Raw genomic sequence first — 24651 nt, 5'->3', positions numbered from 1 at the left:
TTTTACTACTCTTATTTTTATTTTATCTTTTGTCTTTTTAGGGCCACACCCACAGTGTATGGAGGTTCCCAGGCTAAAGGTCTAATCACTGTCACAGCTGCTGGCCTGCACCACAGCCACAGCAACACCGGGTCCTTAACCCACTGAGCGAGGCCGGGGATCGAACATGTGTCCTCATGGATGCCAGTCAGATTCGTTTCCACTGAGCCACAGCAGGAACTCTGATTTTGTTTTTTTAAAGATTAAAAATAAATAAACCAAGCATCGCTATGTCTCAAGAATCTTTTAAAAAAGGAATAGCATGGAGTTCCCATTGTGGCTCAGCAGTAATGAACCCGACTAGTATCCACGAGGATGCAGGTTCAATCCTGGCCTCACTCAGGGGGTTAAGGATCCAGCATTGCTGTGAGCTGTTGGTGTAGGTCACAGACGCAGCATGGATTCCGCACTGCGTGGCTGTGGTGTAGGCTGGCAGCTGTAGCTCCGATTCAACCCCAGCCTGGGAACCTCCACATGCCCTGAACCCTCGACAGTCCTTCTCACGCTCCTAAACTCTCTGGCTCTTGGAAGAGCCCAGTCCCTTTAAAGGGATCACCTGATAAGGTCAGTCCCACCCAAAGACTCTCTCTTTTGGTTGGCTCGTAATCAAATGATTCGTAAACTACTCACAGGAGAGATGCCTGTACAGGTGTGCATCTTAGAATTTGGGGGCCATCTTAGAATTTCTGGCTTCCAAGACACTTTACAAGAACTAATACGGGGAGTTCCTATCGTGGTGCAGTGGAAACAAATCTGACTAGTACCCATGAGGACACGGGTTTGCTCTCTGGCTTCACTCAGTGGGTCAGGGATCTGTCGCTACCATGAGCTATGGTGTAGGCTGCAGGTGCAGCTCAGATCTGGCATTGCTGTGGCTGTGGCGCAGGCCGGCCGCTGTAGCTCCGATCTGACCCCTAGCCTGGGAACTTCCAAATGCCTCAGGTTCGCCCCTAAAATAAAAAAATTTTTAAAAAAGAATTAATTTGGATTCCAGCTTCCCTGCCACCATTATCAGACACAGACAATTTTACAAGAGTGTTCTATAAACATTCAGGGAACAGATAATTCTATGTTACGCAAACTGTTTCAGAGAATAAAATACAAGAAAAGCTCCCAACTCATTTTACGATGCTGGTATAATCTTGATATCGAGACTGGAAAAGGACAAGAAAATGCGATACGCATCTCAGTTATGAACACGTATCTTAAATAAAATACTTGAGTAATATTTAAAAATCAAGTTTAAAGCCACACATTTGAAGAGTGAGCTGTCACACGAAGATAAGAGTAATTCAGTCGTGGAAGAACTGTTAATGCAGTCTCCCACACTGCGAATCAAAAGAAAACCACATGATCGTGCCAAAACTTTCAGAAAAATTATTTGATAAAATTTTAATATCATCCTACTAAAAAGAGTTAGGAGTAGAAATGTCTTCACCCACTAGAAACCACAAGGAGCATTGCTCTTTCAATCCAAGGATAACGCAAATATATCATTATATCATACAGAGGTCCCGGCCAGAGCAAAAAGATAAGAAGAGGAAGTAAGATACGTATAAATGTAGAAAGGAGGAAGCGAATCGTCTGATCCACAGAAAATGTGATTTCTCTACAGAAATCCAAAAGCAGATGCAGCGCATAAAACTAAGAGGACTAACGAGAAAGTTCAGTAAGTTTATGAAATACCAAATACATATCCAAAACAAATTACTTTCATTTACAATTAGAAAAGACTAATTTTAAAACCTCTTGTTCTGCTGGGTATGGGACTGCTTTCGGGGATAATGAAAATGTTTTAAAATTAGTGGTGAGAGGTACACAACTCTACGGACGATACAGAAAATCTCTAAATTGTATACTTTAAAAGTGTGAATTTCATGGTGTGCGAACTATATCTCGATACAGCTGTCATTAAAACATCGCTTGTAACAGCAACCAAGTCTGTAAAGTATCTAGGAATAAACTCAAAATAAGTGTAATACCTTGATGATAAAAGTCACAAGACTTCTTACAGAACAAAGGGTTAACAGAAACGAACCGTATTAACAGATAAGACAATTCGACATCTTTAGGTGTCTCTCCCCCAAATTAATCGACAAATTTCACGCAGTTCCAATACAAAACTCAACAGATCTGACATGCAGAACACTCTAAATTTGCAGAAAATCCACCAAAAATTACCAGAGCTAATGAATTCAGCAAGTTTCAGGATATAAAGTCAACACACACCAAAAAAGTTGTCTCCTATACGCTAGCAATGAATAACCAACAAAGGGAGTTTTTTTAAAAATCCATTTAAAATAGCACCAAGATGAATAAAATACTTAGGAATAAAATTAACTGAGGAACCGAAAGACTTGTGCACTACAAAACTATTTGTGCTGAAGACTACAAAGCACTGCTGAAGGACACTGAGGAGCGCTGAACAAACAGGAGGACGCCTCCCGTTCACGGCCTGGAGAACAGCGTCGCCACGACCTACAGATTCGGCGCAATCTCCACCAAAGTTCCAATGACACTGCTTTCACAAATAGAAAAACTTGTCCTAAAATTCATTTGGAGTCTCAAGGGACACTGGATAGCCAAAACAAGAGAATAATAACCCAGAAACAAATCCTCACATATGCAGTCAACTGATTTTCAACAAGAGTGCCAAGACCATTCAATAGAGAAAAAACAGTTTTTCACCAAATTGTGCTGGAAAAACTAGACATCCACATGCAAAAAAATTAAGTTGGACCTTTATTTTATACCATATACAAAAAGCAACCCAAAATGGATCAACGGTCGAAATGTAAGGCCTCAAACTGTAAAACTCTTAGACGACAACACGGGAGAAAATCTTCATGACACCGGGTCCAGCAATGATTTCTTGGAAATGACACCAAAAGCATGAGCAATAAAAGAAAAAAGTACTAAAACTATACTTCATCAAAATTTACAACCTTTGTACATCAAAGGATGTGTCAAGAGAGAGAAAGGACAAGCTATAGAACAGAGGGAGCTGTTTGCACATCACGTATCTAATAACGAATTACTATGCAGAATACATTAACAACTCCTACAACTCCACAACAAAAACCCAGTTTAAAAATAAGCAAAGGGAAGTGTCTATTGTGGCTCAGCAGGTTAAGAACCTGATGCTGCCTCTCTGAGGATGCAGGCTAGATCCCTGGTTAAGCATCTGGTGTTGCCACAAGTTGGCATAGGCCTGCAGCTGCAGCTTCGTTTCAACCCCTGGCCCAGGAACTTCCATATGTTGTGGGTGTGGCCATAAAAAGAAAAAAAAAAGGCAAAGGAATGGAGTTCCCACTGTGGCACCGTGGGTTAGAGATCCGTGGTCCAGCCTGTCTCTGTGGAGGTACTGGTTCGATCCTTGGCCCAGCACAATGTAAGGATCAGCTTTGCTGCAGCCGTGGCATAGGTTGCAGCTCCAACTCAGATTCAATCCCTGGCCCAGAAAAACCCATGTGCCACGGGTGAGGCCAAAAAAGAGAGAGAAAAATAGGCAAAGGATCTGAATGGAGATTTCTCCAAAAAAAAAAAAAAAAAAGATATACACGTGGCTATTAAGCACATGCGAAGTGCTTAACATAACTACTCGTGAGAGAAATGCAAAGCAAAACCACAGGAAGATTCCAATCACACCCATTAAGATGACTACACCCAAAACAGGGGAGGACAACTGTGCGGGAGCGCATGTGAAGGAACTAGAAGCCTGTGCCTTGCTCATGGGGACGCGAAGGGGGGCCGCTGCCCCAGAAACAGTATGAGGACCCCCAGAAGTTGAGCAGAGAATTACTGTAGGATCTAGCAAGTCCACGCTTGGGTGTATTTCCAAAATAACTGGAACAGGATCTCAAAAAGATATGTGTACACCCAGGTTCACAGCAGTACCATCTACAAGAGCTAAAACAGGGAAGGAACCCAGGTGTCCCTCGGTGGATGAATGGAGAAGCAAATTTCAGTATTCCAGCGTGTCTGCGTGTGCATGTGTGCGTGCGCGTGCACAATGGAGTATCATTCAGCCTGAAAAAGGAAGGAAATTCTGCTATATGATGCAATGGGGATATGAACCTCAAAGAGATTATGCTAAGCGAAATTAGCCAGTCACAAAAAAGACAAATACTGTAGGATTCCGCTTTTGTAAGATTCTTTTTTTTTTTTTTGTCTTTTGTCTTTTTTGTTGTTGTTGTTGTTGTTGCTATTTCTTGGGCCGCTCCCGCGGCATATGGAGGTTCCCAGGCTAGGGGTTGAATCGGAGCTGTAGCCACCGGCCTACACCACAGCCACAGCAACGCGGGATCCGAGCCGTGTCTGCAACCTACACCACAGCTCACGGCAACGCCGGATCGTTAACCCACTGAGCAAGGGGCAGGGACTGAACCCACAACCTCATGGTTCCTAGTCGGATTCGTTAACCACTGCGCCACGACGGGAACTCCTGTAAGATTCTTAAAGTATCCAAATCGGAGAGACACAAAGTCCAACGGTGACCGTCAGGGTCTGAGCAGAGGGACAGATGGGCGTTGCTGTTTAACGGGAACACCGTTCCGTATGTGCAAGACGAAGTTTTGGGGATGGATAGAGGTGATGGCTGCTCAACACTATGAATATATTCTCTCGCTTTTTTAAAACTAGCTTTTGTTATAGTTGATTTACGCTTCTTCAATTCCTGTTGTACAGCAAAGTGACCCAATCACACACAGATCCCTGTGCTGTACAGCAGGAGCCCACCGCCGGCCCTTCCAAATGCTACAGTGTAAGGTACAAATACACACCAGGGCCAGGGGTCAAACCCTCACCACAGCAGTGACAATGCTGGATCCTTAACCCACGAAACCACCGGGGAATGCCAACATTTGTATGTGTTCTCTAGAAATCCTTCCTACCTCACAGTCATAGAACGGTTCTCATATGTTCTCGTTTTATTTTGTTTTTCCAAAGTTTTAAAAGTTTGCTTTCCAGGAGTTCCCGTTGTGGCTCAGCGGAAATGAATCTGACTAGCATCCATGAGGACACAGGTTTTATCCCTGGCTTTGCTCAGTGGGCTAAGGATCCAGCGTTGCCGTGAGCTGTGCTGAAGGTTGCAGATGCGGCTCGGATCTGGTGCTGCTGTGGCTGTGGCGTCAGCCAGTGGCTGCAGCTCTGATTCGACCCCCAGCCTGGGAGCCTCCATATGCCGAAGGGCAGCCCTAAAAAGCAAGTGAAATAAAGTAAGAAGTACTACCACAAATCTCATTTAATCTTGTTTCAAGAGCTCTGGCCAGCACAGTGGAATGTGAGGAAGAGAAGGAAGCAACAAGATGATCATTTCTGGACGCCGCCCCCGGAGCCTGGCCGAAGCAGAGTTGCTCGACGACACCCCCCGGAGCCCGGCCGAAGCAGAGTTGCTCGACGACACCCCCCGGAGCCAGGCCGAAGCAGAGTTGCTCGACGACACCCCCCGGAGCCAGGCCGAAGCAGAGTTGCTCGACGACACCCCCCGGAGCCAGGCCGAAGCAGAGTTGCTCGACGACACCCCCCGGAGCCAGGCCGAAGCAGAGTTGCTCGACGACACCCCCCGGAGCCCGGCCGAAGCAGAGTTGCTCGACGACACCCCCCGGAGCCCGGCCGAAGCAGAGTTGCTCGACGACACCCCCCGGAGCCAGGCCGAAGCAGAGTTGCTCGACGACACCCCCCGGAGCCCGGCCAAAGCAGAGTTGCTCGATGACACCCCCGGAGCCCGGCCAAAGCAGAGTTGCTCGAGGCGCTGTCCTGGGCCTGGAGCGTCTGGTCACCGGGGAAGCGCTGGTGGTGTGAATTCGGGTCCTGCCCAGAACTCTAGGTGGGCCTAGCACCCAGGACGTGAGAAGCCCTGCAGGTGATTCTGACGGCAGGGCCTGCTGGCCAAGAGCGTCAACTTGAACACCTTCCTGCAGGGCTTGGAGTGACACCCTCCTCCCCGCTCCCCGCAACTTCCACAGAGAACAGAAAGCAGCATAAAGTCTTAAAAGTACAGCACAATCGCTATTATAGAAAAAAAAATGGCATGGAAAAGCAACCATCAGATATTGTCATCACAGTGCTGAGAAATCTGGGCTGAAAAAAATCAAAACTTGGCTGCAAGCCCACCACCAATCAGCAAAGAACAGCCCAGCCCCATGCAGTGACCCACAGGAGAGCAGCCCAGGGGAGCCACAAGAGCACAAATCGCCGAGGCCAAAATGCGGCCAACAGAGCCAGCTGGAAATCTAACGAAACAAAACGCCTCAACCACATTGGCCTCGGACACAAACGCCAAGGAATAACTTTAAGACGTGACTGACCTATGCAAAGAAAACGGCAAAGCTTCAGTACAAAGAAGGAGCACTGACTCCAGGTTCAGACAAATGCTACGCCTGGACGGGCAGACAAAACAGGGTCTTTTAAACCTGATCCTCCTCAAATCAGCAGAGATTCACAATGTCTGAAACAACCCCCCCAAAGGAATTCTTCAGACGACGACGACGACGCGATGTCCGAATTTATCTCAAAAATAGGCCAAAAGTTAAAGAAATACTCGGAAAGAAAAGCAAAGAGAGAAGGTCTTATTTAAGGAGACACTGAGAGGTTACTCCGAGCTCAACAACCAGACTACAAGCCGGATGGGCTCAAATGGAGGCATAAAAGCAGAGCTTGTCACCCACGTAAAGCTCTTAAACATGCAACAAAGGAAGCAAAACCGCCTGGCAGGGAAGTGAGGGATCTGTAAATATGATTTACAGAGGAAATAAACTATCATCCAGCTTCTGGGGATTTGCTGCAAGGAAATAATCAGTGTGGCACAGATTATGCATGTTTTTTGTCTTTTTCATAAAATCGAAATTGGAAATAACTTTTTTAAAATTTCTTTTTTCTTTCTAGGGCCACACCTGCAGCATAGGCTCAAATCGGAGCTGCAGCTGCCAGCCTACACCACAGCCACGCCAGATCCGAGCGGCATCGGAGATCTATGCCACAGCGTGCGGCAACACCAGGTCCTTAACCAACTCGCCAAGGCCAGGGACCCAACTCGCATCCTCATGGACACTAGGTCAGCTTCTTAACCCACAGAGCCACAATGGGAACTCCCATATAAGCATTTTAAAGTGAGAAATCACTTTTTCTTATTTATACAGAAGAGTGTATATGCTCCACTGAAAATTTTAAAAATAATAAAATAACTCTGAGGTATGTTAATTTAAATATATTATGTATATATTGGCCACACTCACGGCATGTGGATACTCTTGGGCCAGGGATCAAACCTGGTGACAATGCCAGATCCTTAACCCACTAGGATACCAGGGAACTCCCTAAAGATGTTATATTAACAACGATAACAAGAGATTAATTATAACATACGCCCTTGTATTCAGCAAGTATTACTTGGGTGCCAACCACCCCCAAAGTCTTAGGCTCTAGGAAATCCTGGAAAACAAGGCAGGAGCTCAGCCCGGGAGGGGAGAGCAGGGCTGGCCCGGAGCAGGGAGCCTCCCTTCTCAGGGGACGCCCAGCACAGCACCTGGAAGGAAGTACGTGCCCCCTAAATGCCGGTGAAGAAGCCCTGCCGTTTCCGAAACCAAGTGGCAAAGAACCCACACCCATGACTCACAGACGTAAACACAACTCCGTACCACGTGAGCACGTCCGAACCGTCAGTAACGGAAATGGGAGGTGAGACAGGCTTTGTACGCTCAGCAAATTATCCAGAGCTTCCGAAACATACCATCCGGTGGGAGAGTTGGCGTTAGGCTAGTGATTAAGGAGAACTGCTGGGAATGCCAAGCAATGTAAACAATTTGCCCAAATAAAATGCCCTAAAAGAGCTAAACACACTCAGTCAGTTCACTCCGGGAATCTGAGCCATGGAAACAGCAGAAAACGAAGAAACAAAGGTACAAAGGCAGGCCTTTCACGACTGAGACTGCAACCCCACACAGACCCATTACTGCGTTTAGCAGCAGAGAGACACCCACCAGGGGATGGGCCCCTGGGGTCACCACGGACAGTAACACAGAGGACCACGAGGCGCTCATGAAATAACGAAAAAAAAGATGAACCGGCCCACGGGTGAACCTTAAAACATCACGCCACGTGAAAGAAGCCAGACCCGAGGGGGCCACGTTGCACAACGGCGTCTGAAGGAAGGGCCCAGCACAGACAGGGTCACAGGACGAAAGGGAGGCAGTGACTGCCAGGCTGGGGGGAGCGACCGCTTAGGGGAGGGGTTCCTTTTTTCTTTCTCAGAGGGTCTGTTATTTTGACAGGAGGCAGAAGGCGGCACGGTCCAGTCCTCTTCGGGGCACCTGGTATACAGAGAAATCAGGAGCTGCGGTACAGGGCCACACGGGCAACTGACAAGAAAGCTTAAGGACAAGAAGGCCCTTTAGGATGCTGAGGCCTGGTGACTCCAGAAGCCACAGGCCCTTCTGCTCAACAGTTATGAGAACAAATCCCAGCACGTGGAAGCCCCGCCACTGCACTGAGGCAAAGCTGACACACGAAGAGTTGAATAAATTTAACGCGGAGAATACGACGAGTCCAGCAAAGGATACGTGCCCGTGAATATCACCCAGGGACACACGGATTCACCCACGTGGTGACATCGTCACCACAGTCAAGGTCATAAACGTATCCACTGCCTCGAAAAGTTTCGATGGGAGTTCCCGTCGTGGCGCAGTGGTTAACGACTCCGACTGGGAACCATGAGGTTGCGGGTTCGGTCCCTGGCCTTGCTCAGTGGGTTAAGGATCCGGCGTTGCTGTGAGCTGTGGTGTAGGTTGCAGATGCGGCTGGAATCCCACGTTGCTGTGGCTCTGGCGTAGGCTGGCGGCTGCAGCTTCGATTAGACCCCTAGCCTGGGAACCTCCATGTGCCGCAGGAGTGGCCCAAAGAAATAGCAGAAAGACCAAAAAAAAAGAAAAAAGAAAAAAGAAAAAAAAACCCTCCTGAAACTAAAAAGTACATTTAGCAAGGCTGCAGGATTAAAGTAAACATACAAAAATGTACTGTTTTTCTGCGTCCTGGACATGTGGACACTGAAATTTAAAATACAATACCACTTATATTCACACAAAAGAAAGAAAAACTTAGATGTAAATCTAACAAAACATGCCAAGGCCCTGAATCCTAAAAACTACAAAATGCTTATGAAAGAAATCAAATCAGGTCTACACAAACAGGGAGACACACCATGTTCGCAGATCGGAAGACGCGACACAGGAACTATTACATACAGATATCTTTTGCAAATTAACATACAGACTTTATACAATTCCTACCAAGAGTTTGTGTCTACACTGACACGATTATTCCAAAATTTTTATGGTTGCAAAGAAACTAGAATAGCTAAAACAGTTTTTTTTTTTTTTTAAAAAAGAAAGTGGAAGAAATGAGTTGCCCAATTTCAAGACTTAAATAGTTACAGTAATCAAGACAGTGTGAAGCCGGTGGAGGGATGGACACGCAGAGCCATGCGCAGCAGTGGGTCTCTCACACATGGATTTTTGATGAAGGTACAAAATTCGACAGAGGAAATAGCCCTTTCAACAAGTGGAGCCAGAGCAACTGGAGAGCCACATGCAGGGAGAACATCAAAGAAAAGAACCTCAAACCAAACCTCACTCCGGAGACAAAACTAACTCAAAATAGAGCACAGACTTTCAGTAAAACATCAAACAATACAACTTTCAGGGGGAAAGAAACAGGAGAAAATCTTCACGACCGAGGTCTGGCAAACAGCTCCCAAAACCACACGCCCCATCCGCGAGAAGAAAAACCGAAAAGTCAGACTTCATTAAGATTTAAAACTTTTGCTCTGCCAAAGTCTCTGTTATAAGGATGAAAAAATTAGCTACAAATTGGGAGAGAATTGGCTAGTATCCAACAACCCAACTGCAACTTGAGCAGAACATACGCAGGGACGTTTCACCAAAATGGAGACCCAGACGGCAGGTGCGTCCACGAGACGATTCTAACCGCACAGGCCATTAGCGGAACGCAAGCCAAAACCACCACGAAATACTACTGCATGCCTCTCAGATGAGCTCAGATGAAAAAGTGACCACACCACAAGCTGGAGAGGACGGGGAGAAACGAGATCTTCTCCCGGTGCTGAAGGGAGGGTTCGAGGTGTGAAACGGCTCAGCCCTGCCGGATGGCAGTTTGGGCGTTTCTTAAAAGACGAAACATGCAACTGCAGAACGGCCGTGTAACTGCGCTCCCGGGCACTCATCCCAGAGGAATGGAAATGGATGTTCACGCAAAAGCTGGGCATGGATGTGCAGAGCGGCCCGTGGTGCCATTTCAAAAACTGCAAACAACCCACGCGTCTTCAGCGGGTGATGGTGAGAGAGGCTACGGGCAGTGAGGAGAAACCAACCTAGGGCCCGTGAGCAGGAGTCAATCATTTCAGGGAACCAGCCCGAGGGAACAAAGCCAGTCCCAGAAGGCGTGATTCCATTTACACAACGTTCCCGATACGACCCAGTTACGGCCACGGCGACTGGGTGGCGGGTGGCCGGGCTCCAGGAACAGTGGGGCTGGAGGAGGGTGGGGCAGACACGGACGGGGGAGGCGCCAGTGGGGCTGGGGTTCTTCTGTCTTGAGGGTCTACGTCCTGCTGGTGAAACGGCCACAGCCTCACAGGACGCTGCCCCTCGGCGGCCTCTCTGCACGTTGAGGATCGCAATTAGCTCAAAGTAAAAACTTAATTTTTTACGAGGCGATGTTAGTTTAGTAACAGCATCTCGCCAGGGTGGTTGTAGGAGTCTCCCACTAGACGAGCAGCCAGCACAGAGGAAACTGCCGAGAGAGGCGGCTTCTGCTCTTCACTTACCTTTTTCTGTCTCAGGAGCCCCACTGCCTACGTCTTCTTCCCACCAGCTCTGGTGAAAGACTCGACGACGGGCTCTGCCTTCAGACCAAACCCAGGCCACACGGGCAGGGGCAGGGCTGGAGGATGGCCAGGCCACCCTGCCAGGCCACACGTGCCTGTGCTGTGTCCTTGCGTCACTCTGTGTGGCAGGCTTGTGGGCCTCAGACTGTACCCCAGGAAAACACGGGGCCCCAGGACTGCTGGGAAGGAAGGGCTCTCTTGCTGCCTGTCCCGTCCCTGACACGACACCCTCAGAACCAGGCCCGAGACAGCAGGTGCGGAAGGGGCCTGCAGGCAGAGGCTTCCTCGGGAACTCCCAGGGGCAGACGGGAGGCTGCACCACACCCAGGGCAGCCCCTACCTCCCAGGGTCTCAGCAGCGCTCCCCCCACCCCCCCCCCCATCCCGGTCCAAGGCTGGAGAGGGTCCTAGGGCAGGCAGGGGCCTTCAGCCCACCCTTAGCGCTTGGTGGTTGCGCTTGGTGGGAGCCCACCCTTAGCACCCAGGCTCCTGCAGGCCCAGGGGACGGACGACGAGGAGGAGTGAGAAAGGACCTGAGTCGGAGGCGAGGGGAGGGAGGAGGTTACTGGTTCTGCAGACATTTAAGCAGGGCCCACAAGGCGCCAGCCACGGCACGGGAGCCACACGAGTGTCCGGGACCCAGGGCCACGTACCCTGTGTCCAGGGGGACAGAAACGGCTCTGAGCTCTCCCGGCTGGATTTCAAACCCACAACATGCATGCCACTGGGAACTGGGGCACCACAGTGATGGCACCAGAGAGACACGCTTCCAGAGGAGCCTGGGGTGTGGGCACAGCCTATCCTGGACTCAGCGGTGTCCCCCTGAATTCCTTTGTTGAAGCTGTGACCCCCAAAGGGACTGCATCTGACGATGGGGCTCTCGGGGGGTGTGTGGTTAAGCCAGGTCCTAGACGTGGGCTTGAAGGTAGCAGGACTGGTATCCCCAGGACAGAGGGCACCAGACCTCCTGCACCCAGATGTGGAGGAGGCAGGCGTCACGGCAGGAAGAGGCCTCGCTCCCCCAGCCCCGGCTGGCCCTCTGCCACAGCCCGGAGCGAAGGCCTAGGGGCGAGAGAGGGGCCCACGGGCCAGCCGGGTGGAGGGGTGTGCGGATGGACAGGGCCTCGGGCTCCTGTTCTCTGGGGAGAGGAGTGGGTGCCACTGGCTGGAGGGACGGGGGCTCCCGGAGGGGCCTCCCCAGGGAGGAGACTGAGGCCTGGAGGAAGGAGGTGCACAGTGGAGCCACAGTGAGAACAGGACACCTCAGGGGCCTGTCACCTGGGCCTGCAGGGACTCCGCAAGTCCCAGGCCCTTCTGACTGCAGACGGGGTGAGAAACAGCCCACGGGCGGTGGGAACGCGAAGTGGTGTGGACAGGAGCCCTGCCCGGTCCCACTGGCTCAGCCGGGGAGCCCCAGCTCTCCCGCCCCTTCTCCAGTAGGCGCTAGCTTCGGCTCCAGGCCTAGTAACACGAGAAGACATTAGCAACCGTTCTCACCTCAGTGTGAATTTGCAGCTCTGGGCTCACTGTGTGAAACAGGGGTGGGGGAGCGCCTGGAGCTGCAGGTGTGTCCACCATCCAGGTGAACTTCGTGCTTCCCCAGGCAGGAACTTGACCTCCTGTGACCTCTGCAGCTGCAGCAGGCACAGGGCACAAGGACAGCTGAGCAGTCGCCCCCCCCCCACCGCCACCCCCGCCAACTCCTCGGAGGTACACCAGGCTTGGGATCCTGCGAGGGGCAGGGAGCAGAGCACCCAGGACCGGAGCCGAGCGGCGGTCTGAGGGCAGGCAGCCTGGTCCTGCCCAGGACCACCAGGTGGCTCTCCCGCCACACTGGGGCAGGGTCCGCGGCCAGAGGCCAGAAGGGGCTTGGGTCTGGTGCCCCACTCCCCCCAGGAGCATGTATAGCACCCTAAAACAGGAAGACGAGGAGCAGAGACAGCAAGAGAGCACGCAAGGAAGGAAGCCAGGCCTCTGCAAGCGCCCAGGGCGAGGGGAGCAGGGGAGCAGGGCGGCCGGACCCCACCCCGTCCGCCACTCTCAGGTTCCCTCAGGCAGCAGGGCCTCAGCCTGTCCCCAGGAACTAACAGGCCCAGTGGGAGCCACTGTCACGGGGGGCGGGGGGGGCAGTTGGCGGGGGGCACCAGACTCCCAGTGCTTCCTGGCCCACCGTGGGAATGGAGTTCTCAACCGCACAGTACAGGAGGCCTCGGAGCCCGAGGGCCAGGCCTCGGGATGCTGTCTGAGAGGACCCCGACTTCAGACCCCCAATAATGGGGGTCCCAACAGCCTTCCTCTGCCACTCCAACAGCCACTTGTCAGAACTCAGCCCCTTCCCTGTCCCAGCCTGCCCAGCCTCAGGTAGGGACAGAAAAGAAAATCCAATAAACTCGCCCCCGACCAGGAGTCAGAGACACCTCCCCCAGGAAGCTCCCCCAACCAGGAGTCCGAGACCCCCCCCAGCAACACCCCCCGACCAGGAGTCAGGGACACCCCCCAGCAAACCCCCACCCCAACCAGGAGTCAGAGACACCCCCCAGCAAACCCGCACCCTGACCAGGAGTCAGAAACACCGCCCCCAGCAAACCCCCACCCTGACCAGGAGTCAGAGACCCCGCCGATAGGACCACAGCCACGAGATGGAGGAAGAGCCCACGTGGCCCCAGCCCTGAACACGACACTCCTCTAGTGCCCAGGCCTGGACAGGCGCCAGGACCAGCCTATGCCAAACCCAGTGCTGCTGGTCACACAGACATGGTGTCTCTCGTCACCTCAAACTTGGACACAGGGTCACCCACAGCAAGGCACAGCGTCCCTGACTCCCACACTCGGACACAGGCCACTGCTCACTCTGGCCATACCTCCTGGATGCCCGCAGCCAGGGCGTGTCCTGTGCCCCCCCAGCCCCCCCAGAGCGCTGTCCTGCACCCTGCACCCACCCTCGGCCGGGCCTGTGTCCGCGCCTCGGGCACACTTCCCGCCCTAGGCTACGCCAGGCCCTTCTCTTCCCACAGGAGCCCCAGCCGGGGGAGGGGCCCTGAGCTCTAATTACACGTCCTGGAAAGAAATCCCAGTTTAATCTGAGTCAAAGGAGAGGCTGTGGTTGGAAGTGTCCCCTTGAGGAGCCACCTCCCTGAGCTGGGACACGTCTCACTGTCCCTGAGGAAAGCTCCAGGCTCGGGCCGTGACAGGCGAGAACGCCGGGGCCTGGGGACTCTGGGGCCCTGCCAGCAGGAAGACATCCCAGGTCTGGGGGACCCTGGCCCTGCCACAACTCTCGGCCACAGGCAACCCCTCAGGACAACGGATGACTGGGGCTTCTGAGGGGACCAGGGGCGTGGAGGTGGTGACATGGGGACAGCACCCCGAGGCAGACGCGTGTGGGTCCCTTATGGACAGGCTGGAGACATGGGTTCCACGCTCGGGGGGGGGGGGGGGGCACGGCAGGCTTCCGATGGACAATCAACCAGACCACCAGACCAGGACTCCCTGCCGTCAGCCCCACACCCTCTGCTCTCCTCCCAGGCTGACCGCCTCTGCCCCAGGGCTTCCTAGGGACCTTCCCTGACCCCGATGAAATGGGACTTTGTCTCAAAGCCACCCTGGCTGCTGTCACTGCACTTAAGCGCCTGCCTGCCTGCCTGGCGGGGGCGGCTCACGGTCTGTCTCCCCAGGAGACGGAGGCCTCCTCGTCCACGGCCTCGTCCCCAGCAACCAGAGCATCTGACACACACCATCCACGGGAATGAGAGGACGGACGGCCAGCCAGATGGCCAGTGGGTGACTAGAGAGGGAGCGGAGGAGGTGAGAGGCTGGGGTCCAGGCGGGGAGGTCCTCACTCGCTCGGTCACTCGCCCCCGTCGCCCCATCTCATCGGCCTCTAGCCTCCTGCCGCACATCTCGGCGGGACGGACGGGCCTGCTTGGGCTCCAGCGGAAACAGTCAGGGGACAGCGCCTGCGCCAGCCTCCTCACCTGCCAACGCCCGCGCCCACCCAGCCCATCCTTCTGTTTCCCGCCGGCCCAGAGAGACGCGCGTGGGCTCTGGAGACCCTGGGCTCCATCTTCCTTCGTCCACCCCGGACACCAGCAGTGCGCTGTCCATGGTGTCTGCGGGTCCCTGCCACCTGGACCGTGCCCCTCAGCACATAGGCGCCAGCTCCTGCTCCATAAAATCCTGCTGCCCCTCCCTCGCCCTCCTGCCACTGCCCCGGTCTCTGCCTAGCTTTGCTGCAACCCCCTCAAAGGTGGACAGGCTGCCCCCAGGTGCTTCGCATAGACCCCCCATTGCTACGGGAAGCCCCCTGGCGAGCTCCCAAGAACCTCCGCTTACTTGCACTCTACCAAACGCCACGCCCACGCGTCCGTCCTCCTCTCGCTCCTTCGCGAGAAGGGCACGCTCTCAACCCCCTGAAACGCCGTCACTGGCCTGGCTGCGCAGCCACCTCACTGCCAGCCCCAGCACATCAGGTCTGGGCTCCGTCACGGGCGGCTTCTCCTCCGAAGTCCCCACTCCCTACAGGACCCCGACTGGGCTCGCGCGCTAAAGGCCCTGGACACACCTGTGTCCTGGCACTGAAGCCTCCAGCCATGACCTCTCCCCGAACACCTGGATGGCCCCTCTGCTTCTTCCAAAGTCACTGTCTAACTGAGCCTTCTCCGACCACCCTACACCACGTCCCAGCCTCCCAGGCCACACAGGAAAACAAGGCACGGCACTTTCGTGCAAGGAGTGGTCTCTGTGCACCTGCCCTGGCCCCGCGATGCACAGTGAATGGCCCAGGTAGAGACGCGCCCTGGCCAGGCACTGAAGGAGCAGCAGGCCTGGGGAGGCTTGGTCCCCAAGAACACGGCGCACAGGGCAGGGGCCCAGGGGTCTGGTCCGCTGCTGTGTCCTCAGCATTTAGAAGGCTCACCAGTTGTGAACAACTGAGGGACTGAGGAGTGACGAATGGGTGGGGGAGTGACAGGAGGCAGGGATGGCAGGTAGGACAGCGCCTCGGCTTGCTCCATGGCCAGGCCTAGAGGCTGTGGCCCATCCCAATGCCAAGTGTGTGCCAGGCTTAGTTTACAGGTGAGCATATGCGGCTATGAGGCTTCCCCGATGCAGGGTGGGGCCCTGGTCCCATCCGGCACCTCCCAGGACCAGCATGCTGGCCTCAGAAGCCAGAAGGGAGCCCAGCTGGCCTCTGGGAGTGGGTCGCGTTTCACCAGGCAACAGGGCCTCCCCAGCCCCTCCCCGCCACGGCCTCCAGCCCTCTGAGCACCAATTAAGTAAACCCTAATTAAAAACAACAAAGTAATGAGGAATCACACCCCTCCTGGCTACCCACGGGGCCTCGGCCCAGGAGGGGTTACAGGTAGGATTCCTCCTTGAACTCCCCACAGGCCAGCACTCACCCCAAAATGGTCCAGGGCCTCCCTCCATCATGCGCCCACATGCACACATGGGCGCGCACGCGCGCGCAAACACACACACACACACAGGTACATGTGTGCCCACACACACACACAGGTTCACGAGGCCCTGGGTGCTGCCAGCAGGAGCAACAGAGCAGGTTTCCCATGTGACTGGGCAGCGTGTGAGCCCCGTGGGCCACAGATGGCCCTCTCCCCAGATGGGGGCTCCCCTCCCAGCCCAGCACCACCTCTGGGGATAAAGTGCAGAGAGAAGGAGCCTGGAAACGGTCGGTGCCAACTCTCAGCCCTCCTCCTGCAGAGACTCCATAACCCAGACGAGAGACACAGAACAGGTGAAGAGGAAGAGACAGACGAAGAATGAGAGAGAAAAAGCGACACAGAGACGTCGTCGAGAGGGAGAGAAACCCAGAGACAGAGAAGGTGAAGAGGGATAAAAAGTCAGAGAGGCAGCAAGGGTTGAAATGGAGAGACAGAGCCCAAGAGAGTAAGACAGGGAGAGACAGGGACGGGAAGAGGAGGTGGCAGAGAGACAGGGAGGGGACAGAGACAGCGAGGGTGCGGAGGGAGAGGCACACGGAGGGGACGGAGGGGACGACACGTGAGCAGAGGCGAGGGGCGTGGATGAACAGGGGAGGGAGCCGGACAGAGCGCAGGATCTCTGGGGCAGCGTTAGGCTCTCAGGCCCTGGGTGCCTCTTGCTGGGCCTCCAGGAAAGGTGGCCCGGCCTGTTCTCTCTCGAGCCCAGGGGTGTGGTCACCAGGCAAAGGAGAGCAGCCACCCTCCTCACGGAGCGACTGGACTCCCTGGACCTGGAATCAGAACTTGCTTGGTGGAAGAGCCAGGGTGCCTCCCCCTTGCCTCCAGCAGCCCAAATGCTCAGCACCGCGGACAGTGCCCCAGAGGCGGGGGGGCCCCCACCCCCCAGCCCCCATGTGGCCGAGCACAGAGCACCCGATGCTTCAATAACCATTCCTGCAGCAGACGCTCCCTGGCCCTCCCGGGGGCCCCAGACTAGGCTCTGGAGATGCCCTGAAAACTAAGACGCCGCTCTCATCCTGAGGGACTCCCGTCCAGAGGGAAAGAGAAATGTAAACAGCCCCTAACGCTCCTCGACGGCCCACACGGTGCCCACTGGACCGTGGGAGCGCCCTGCCATCGGGGGGGCCACGCTCACCCCAGACCCCACCAGCAACACCGTGGACCTCAGAGGGCTTCCTGTAGGAACCCCTGTGCCGCCCCCACCGCAAGCTCCTGACAGAGGTCTACCCAGCCCCTTCCCTTCTCAGTCATCACAGAAATGGAGCCAAACCAGAGAGCTGTCCAGAAAACCTCTCATACCCAATTTCCAAGGCACCCATCCCATCAAAGCTGGTGACCGTGACTCGCTGGTGCCACAGGCCAGAGACCGAGCAGAAAGCTGAGGCAGGACCCACGGGCACCTCCGTCACCTCTCCGGGGAGGGCCCCTCTGAAGGCAAGGCCACTTCAATTCTGGCCCATGCCAGGCAGGCCCAGGCACTGCTGGGGCCAAGCCACCAGAAGTGGAGCAGACAGGGGAGCAGCCCGCCAGGACAGGGCAGGTGCTGCAGGGGGCCCGCCCCAAGGGCCTCAATCAGGAGCCCAGAGGCCATTTAGCCAAGCCGTCATCCTCACGTGCGGGGCCCTGCAGAGGCTGCGGCCCAGTCCTGGGGCCTCCCCGGTCCCCGCTCACTCCTCTGCCTTCAGCCCAACCCACCTCCACACACATCCTCACCTGAGCAGAAGCAGCACGAGGGTGGTGGCCCCGGCCACAGCCCCCTCTCCCTTGGAAGGAGGGCTCTGGACCACAGCGGGGCTCCAAGCCTCCCCAGAGCCCCAGGCCCCAGGCGGAGGCCCACGGTCTCCTGGCACAGCGCCTCTGGGACGTGGGCTGTGCAAACGGAGTCGGTGGAGCAAACTCCCCAGATCCTCACCCCCCAGAGATGCTCAGCGCCAGCCTCAGCCCACTGGCCAGAGAAACAGGGCAGATGCCCTGAAGGACCCGTCACGCACATGGAAGGGCTGCGGCACTGAAGGCTGGGCCCCGTGACAAAGAGCAGCGTGTTCCGCCCACAGTCCACCCCAGCCCACCCCACGTGGACCTTCTGGAACTCTGGGTTGTTTGGGAGCCACAAGCTGGCAGTTAACAGGGCCTATGTGAGAAGGACAGGGTGGGGGAGGCAAAGCCTTCAGGCAGGAGACTCGGCGCACAGAGGCGCCCCCAGATCACGGGTCGACAGAGGCAAGGTTGGAGCCCAGGCCCCACCCCCGCCCCACGCCACCAGCCCTGGGGCCCTGAGCACCAGCAGCTCTGCACACGAGCCGCGCCCTAGGACCAAGCAGCACCAAGGGCCCTCAGCAAAGACCACAGCCCAGGCACTTCCTGGGGAGAAAGGCCGCCCATCCCACCAGCACCTACCCTGAAGGGCCACTGCGCAGTCAGGGCCGCCGGCAGGGACACCGCCGTCTGCCCCGCCCACGCACAGGGCACCCTGGGCCCGGCACCCACCCTGTGAGGACCACCACAAAGTCCATGACATTCCAGCCGTTCCGCAGGTAGGAACCCTTGTGCAGGACGAAGCCCAGCGCGATGATCTTGATCCCGGCCTCGAAGCAGAAAATGCCGATGAAATAGGGCTCCGTGTCGTCCTGAGGAGAAGCACAGAGCAAGAGTCACCACAGCCCAGGGCACGGCAGCCGGGGACCCCACACGCCCCCCAGCTCCGAACCTGACCCGGCCAGGACACCCACAGACTCTGGCGCTTCCCTCCCCGGCCTCTTTGCTCTCTGCCGAGTTCCCCTAAGGGTCCTGGGGCCCTGTCACCATGGCCGGCAACATCCAATCGCAACAGGGCAGGGCTTCGGTTCCCAGAAGCCCTGCAGCAGGGGAAGCAGCTGTGATGACAACGGCATCCGCGCGCTTCCCTGCCATCGCCAGCGTGGTCCTGCTTATGGCCCCCGTGCCCATTAAGCACCACTGTCTCCCCATCCAAAGGCAACTGAGTTACAGAGAGGTCAAGGAACTGGGCTAGAGACTCACAGCTTGTTGAAAACGAGCCAGATTGCAACCCACAGGTGACCTGGGTCTGACCCTGGGCTCTAACCCCTGCCTAGAGCACAACCCAGGACCCACTGGCTCACTCAACACACATCTTCTGCATAATCAAAACACATCCTGGGAGTTTCCGTCGTGGGGCAGCGGTTGACGAATCCGACTAGGAACCATGAGGTTGCGGGTTCGATCCCTGGCCTTGCTCAGAGGGTTAAGGATCCGGCGTTGCCGTGAGCTGGGGCGTAGGTCACAGACACGGTTGGGATTCTGCGTTGCCGTGGCTGAGATGTAGGCTGGTGGCTACAGCTCCAATTCGACCCCTAGCCTGGGAACCTCCATATGCTACAGGTGCAGCCCTAAAAAGACCAAAAGAAAAGAAAAGCACATCCATCTCGGTAGAAGCAAGTAGGGCTGGCCTCGGAGAGCCTCTGGAGAGTGAGGCATCCAGCTAGGCAGCCAGGAAAGGAATTCCAGGTGGAGGGAACACTGTGAGCAAAAAGAACGGGCCAGACAGATGCTGCTCCTTTCCTGCCCCTCGGGCTGCGTCTCCTTAACCAGCTGACAGAGAACCGACAGGGCCAAGCCCCTCTGGTGCTGAGCCAGGTGGGGATGGGCTGTGCGCACCTGGACCCAGGGGGACACACGCATGGCACGCTGGGGGCGGGGGGCAGACAGAGCCTCTGGGCTGGTGAGTCCCAGGAGGTGGACCAAGGGGACACGGGGGTGGTCAGCAAGGGAAACATCCTGGAGACAGACCACAGACACTGCACTCCCAGGCTGCTGCCCCCAGACTCCAAGAACCACAGGAGGACTCGCCCCCTCAGAGGCGGCTCTGCCAGAGAGGGATCAGGCTGCAGGGTCTGGGGACTGGCCACCGGGGCCGCAGGGGAGGGGTGGCTCCCTGTGGATGCTGCCAGTTCGCACCCAGGACCAGCAGCCTGTGCCTTCCTCCCCAAGAAGCCTGGCCCTCCAGGACTCTCCTATCCGACCTGGTGCAGCCTCAGCCTGGCCCCAGGCCCACAGCCCACAGGCAGCAGCGTGTGGCAGAAGCCGCCGCCCCCGGGGGCCCAGGCAGCAGAGCGTCCATCAGGGCCCAGCCCCACCCCCATCCTACCCCCAATGCTGACTCAGGACAAGGATCAGCCCCGGAGGATCAGTCTGCTTTAGTTGGAGAAAAGAGGCTGCTGACCACCTGCCTGGGTTAACAGCTGGGCCCGGTAAGTACACGTTCACAGAAACCTCTAGAAAGACAGAAGAAGAGCAGGCCCGGACCGGGAGATGGGGCGGAGCCCCTCCCCAGAGCCCTCCTCTCAGAGCTCTCCCCCCCCAGCCCCACCCCTGACCACTCTGGCCTGAAGGCAGGGTTGGGGGAGGGGTGAGACCTCAAGCCAGGGCCCAGCTGAAAGCCACAAGGCAAGCTGATGGGCGGGTGGGAGGGGGAGTCCCTGGAGACAGGAAGCTGTGGAGGCCCCCCAGTTGCTCCTGCGCCACACAGCCCCCCTCAGCCGCACCAACCTCCAGGCCAGAGCCGTCCTAGAGGCCTCCAGACCTAAGCCTCAGGACTGGGATCACGTGAGGGCTGCTGGGGCCTCCACGGGGGGTGGATTCTGCTCCTTCTCCCAGTAGCTCAGGCCCCAACCCCAAGAAGCAGACAGACCCCCTCATGCCACCACAAAGCGAACCCGTCCTCACCTGAGAGGCAGGAGCTCAGAAGTGGCCAGACACGTGGCTGGCCTACGCAAGCCTGCTGCCCAGCAGGCACAGGGCTTGAGCCCGACTGCTTGTACCCTGCGCCCCTGCCCCCTGCGCCCTCTCTGCACCCAACCATGCCCCCACTGGCCCTCCTTAGAGCTGTGACCACGCCCTGTGGCTTGGCATTCAAGGCTTCCTGCCTGAAACCCCGGCCTCCTCTCACTCCCGCCCCCTTCTCCAGCCTCCAGAGTGGCCACCCACACCAGCACCCAGCAGGCAAGAGCCCACAACACCAGAAGGAAGCTGGGGCCCAGCGAAGGCCAGAGACCGTGTCCGGCTCCACACCTAGGCAAGAGTCACACACAGCAACTACACCCCTGTGCCTGGTGGGGGCTGTGCTGCTGCCCTTCGCACTCCTCCTCCCCCGACCCCCACAACAGAAACCCCTCCTGGCCTTCCTCGCGCCTGGAGAAATGACTGTTCTGTGAGATTCCCCATCTCCTGGCTATCACTTCCTTGCTTTCTAGTGGTGCCCACCCCGCTGAGGGCACTCGGGGAAGCCCAATCCTGTCTCCCTTCCCTGCCCCTTGGCCTGGAGTTCCCAGCCCACACCCACCACCGAACTGGCCCTGCCTCTCAGTGCTCATCTCCACTGAGTTAGGGAGAGAAGTTGGGCAGAGCCAGTACCTTGCCGGGCGTGGGGAAGGGCTGGCCTCCGGATGCCCAGGGTGTCCAGAAGTGGCTTCCCCTCTGGGACGTCAGGACCGCTGACAGCTCTCTGGCCAAGCCCCAGGCTCCCTCTCCAATCCCTGCACCTGCTTTTCCTTCCTTCTGCTCTGAAGCTCAGTCTTTCCAGCCCCTGGGAGCCCACATCAAGCCCAAGCAAAGGGGCTAGGGCACCAGGGATGGCTGGGGGCTAGGGCGACACCCCTGAAATGGGGCTCACCTCCTCAAGCACCACCCTGCCCTCCGGCCTAGCCCCTCCAGAAGCCCTGACTCGGCACCCTGGCTCCCACGGGCCCTGTACTTCAACAAGGGACACTACGGGGGTCTACAGAGTTCCTGGCAGGAGTGGGTGAAAGCCATTGGTGAGGTTTGGGAAGAAAGCCTGGGAAGGAGTAGCCCCACAGGGCAGGAATTCCACGTAGGACCAGAGAAGACAACTCTGCAGGAGAGGCTGGCGGTTCCTAGACCCAGGCCCGCACCGCGGCGCCCCGAGGCTATCACAGCTCTGCGGACTTGTAAAGCCTGACCCCCAGAGCCCAGGCCGCCAGGAGTACCCCTTCCACACCTCACTCTGGCTCTGAGTGTCTTCAGTCACTAGGCTCTGAGTGTCAGGTCAGCCACCACGTGGACTGGCTGGGTGTAGGGGTGGCTAGTGGCCCTGGCCAAAATGGCCTCTCTCAGGCCACCTTCCCCACCAAGGACTGAGCTGGCTACTCAACTCCTCCCAGCCCCTGAGAGAGGAGTTAGCTGCTCAGGTCTCCCCCTTTCCTCCCCTGAAGGACCACCCTGCCCCGGGGTGCTGTGCCCAGTCACAGGGTCCTGAAATCAGACAAGCTGCCGCCACCCCACGCCCCGCCCTGGGGGCCCGCCGCCATGGCACTCACCAGCCGCTCGGACATGGGCGTCTTGTCTCCATCAGGGAGGTGCTGCTCCAGGGCCAGCACGATACAGTTGGCGATGATGGTGGCCAGAATCATGTACTCAAACGGAGTGCGTGGGTTAAGGACTGCCCAGGAGGCGCCAAAGGAAAGGAGAGCCGAGGAGGCCAAGGCCGAAAGCGCGCAGTGCAGCAGCCTTGGCCAGGCGACCTCCAGAGGGGCTGAGAAGGACCGGGGCCGGAGCCCACCCCGCCCTTCCCGCCCTCATCCTCCCGGGCTGCCGCGAGGGACGCCTCCGCAGTCTCAGCCGCCAGCCGCTCAGCAAGTCCCGGTGGCCGTCAGCACCGCGGACAGCGCCTCCTCCGCGGCTCCGCCCGGCTCCCGCGCCCCGAGGGAGGGGGCTGAGCGCCCCCAGCTCGAGGCTGAAGGAAGGACCGCGCGCAGGCGCACACTCCTACCTACCGACACACGTAGCCACATGTACCTACACAGGCACGTGAACATACATGTACCGAGAGTCCCAAACGCACGCACGCGCAGCACCGGGTTCATGCAATGCCCGCTCACACGCAGGCACCTGCAGCCAGGCGCGCGCACGGGCTCGCGTCCCCCGGGTGCTCACACCTACACAGACACCGATTCGCCCTCGGGTGCCCTCCAGGCTGGCCGCGCGCTCTGCACCCAGACGGGCTGAGCGAAGGGACGAGCCCAGGGGCAGGGGGCTCCGCCCAGCGTCCACCCCGCTCCCGCAGCAGCCGCCGCCACGACCACACACACACACACACACACACACACACAAACACGCACACGCCGCGCGCGGAGAGAGCCCGGAGCGCCGCCCCGCCCCCTCCTCGCCGCGACGACCCGATGCGCCTCTCCCCAGGGCGCACCCTCCTCCAACCCCGGGAAAGATGGCCACTGGGCGCCGCTCGCGACCGGCCCCCGCCCCAGCCCCCCGCCCAGGCCGCCCCTCCCAGACCCGGCGGGGCGTGGACGCCGCGCGCCGAGCCGGTCCCTGTCCCCGCGACCTCGGGCGGCCCCAGCCCCCGCCCGGCCCAGCCCCCGGCAGGATATGGCCACTCGGTGATGCGCTTGGCGTATTTGCGGACGACGTTGTCCTCGCTGAAGACGAAGAGCGAGCGGTTGACGGTGAAGCAGTTCTGCTTGACCGGGATGGGGTTGTAGAGCGCCATGGTCCGCGCGCGCTGCGCGATCGACTGCTTGTAGAGGACCCTCTGGCCCGGCTGCAGACCCCCCGGGCCGGGGCCGCCCGCCCCGCTGGCCCCGCCGCCCCGGGCCCGCTCGCCGCCGCCGGCGCCCCCATAGCGGCCGCCCAGCTCGTCCCCGAAGCGGACCATGGTTCCCGGGCGCTGCGCGCATCCCTGGGCCCAGCGGCTCCGCGGGGATGGGAAGGCGCGGGACGCGCCTGGCGCTCAGAGAGGAGCAGCCGCGGAGCCGCGGGACCACACCGGACCTCGCCCGGCTGGCTGCCGCCGCACCCGACTCCGCCGCCCGCACCACGCCCTATAAGGGGCCCGTCACGTGGCGATGCCCAGCCAATCCGCGTCCGCCCCGCCCGCCCGGATCCCGCCCGCCCCGCCCCCAGCCGGCCGCCCCCGCCCTGTCCCCTCTGCCGGGTCCAGCCGCGGGCCCTCAGGGCTGCGCCCTGGCCCCCGGGTCCTCCCGACCGTGCCGGGCTGGGCGGGAGTGGTGAGCGTGCGCCCTCCGGGCGTGCCGCCTCGGCCTGGGCCAGGCGCTGGCCAGATGCTGAACTAGGCGGCGGAGGCCAGGAGCTGGGCGGGGCCCGGAGTCCTCGACGGCCGGCCGCCGTGCAGAGCCGTGCAGAGCTCCCCGCCCCAGGAGGCATCCCCAGAGGCGAGACGCTGTGACCCAAAGCGGGGAGGGTTAGGCCCCAGGTGCCCACGTTT

The 24651-nt window shown here is 57.7% G+C and overlaps 1 protein-coding gene across 5 annotated transcripts in view; it reads right to left on the bottom strand.

Moving 5' to 3' along the window:
- CACNA1B (calcium voltage-gated channel subunit alpha1 B) overlaps positions 1–24252 on the bottom strand; it is a 197337-nt gene extending 173085 nt beyond the window's left edge. For 4 of the 5 annotated variants that reach the window (XM_085002321.1, XM_085002329.1, XM_085002334.1 and 1 more), the window contains exons 1-3: positions 23799–24252; positions 22730–22836; positions 18885–19024 (exon numbers count right to left, since the gene is read on the bottom strand). In XM_085002321.1, coding sequence (XP_084858447.1) covers positions 18885–19024; positions 22730–22836; positions 23799–24081 — 530 coding nt within the window. In that variant the 5' untranslated portion in view covers positions 24082–24252. Of the gene's footprint in view, positions 1–18884; positions 19025–22729; positions 22837–23797 lie in introns of all 5 variants that reach the window. The other variant, XM_085002325.1, reaches the window with a different exon arrangement.
- Positions 24253–24651: the final 399 nt, after the last annotated feature.

This window comes from Sus scrofa, chromosome 1, assembly GCF_054392235.1.
Source record: "Sus scrofa isolate SSC_HxYL_T2T_F1_AM1 chromosome 1, Sscrofa_HxYL_maternal_Yorkshire_Landrace_v2.0, whole genome shotgun sequence".
Taxonomy (NCBI): domain Eukaryota; kingdom Metazoa; phylum Chordata; class Mammalia; order Artiodactyla; family Suidae; genus Sus; species Sus scrofa.
This window is presented reverse-complemented; position numbering and strand designations above follow the sequence as displayed.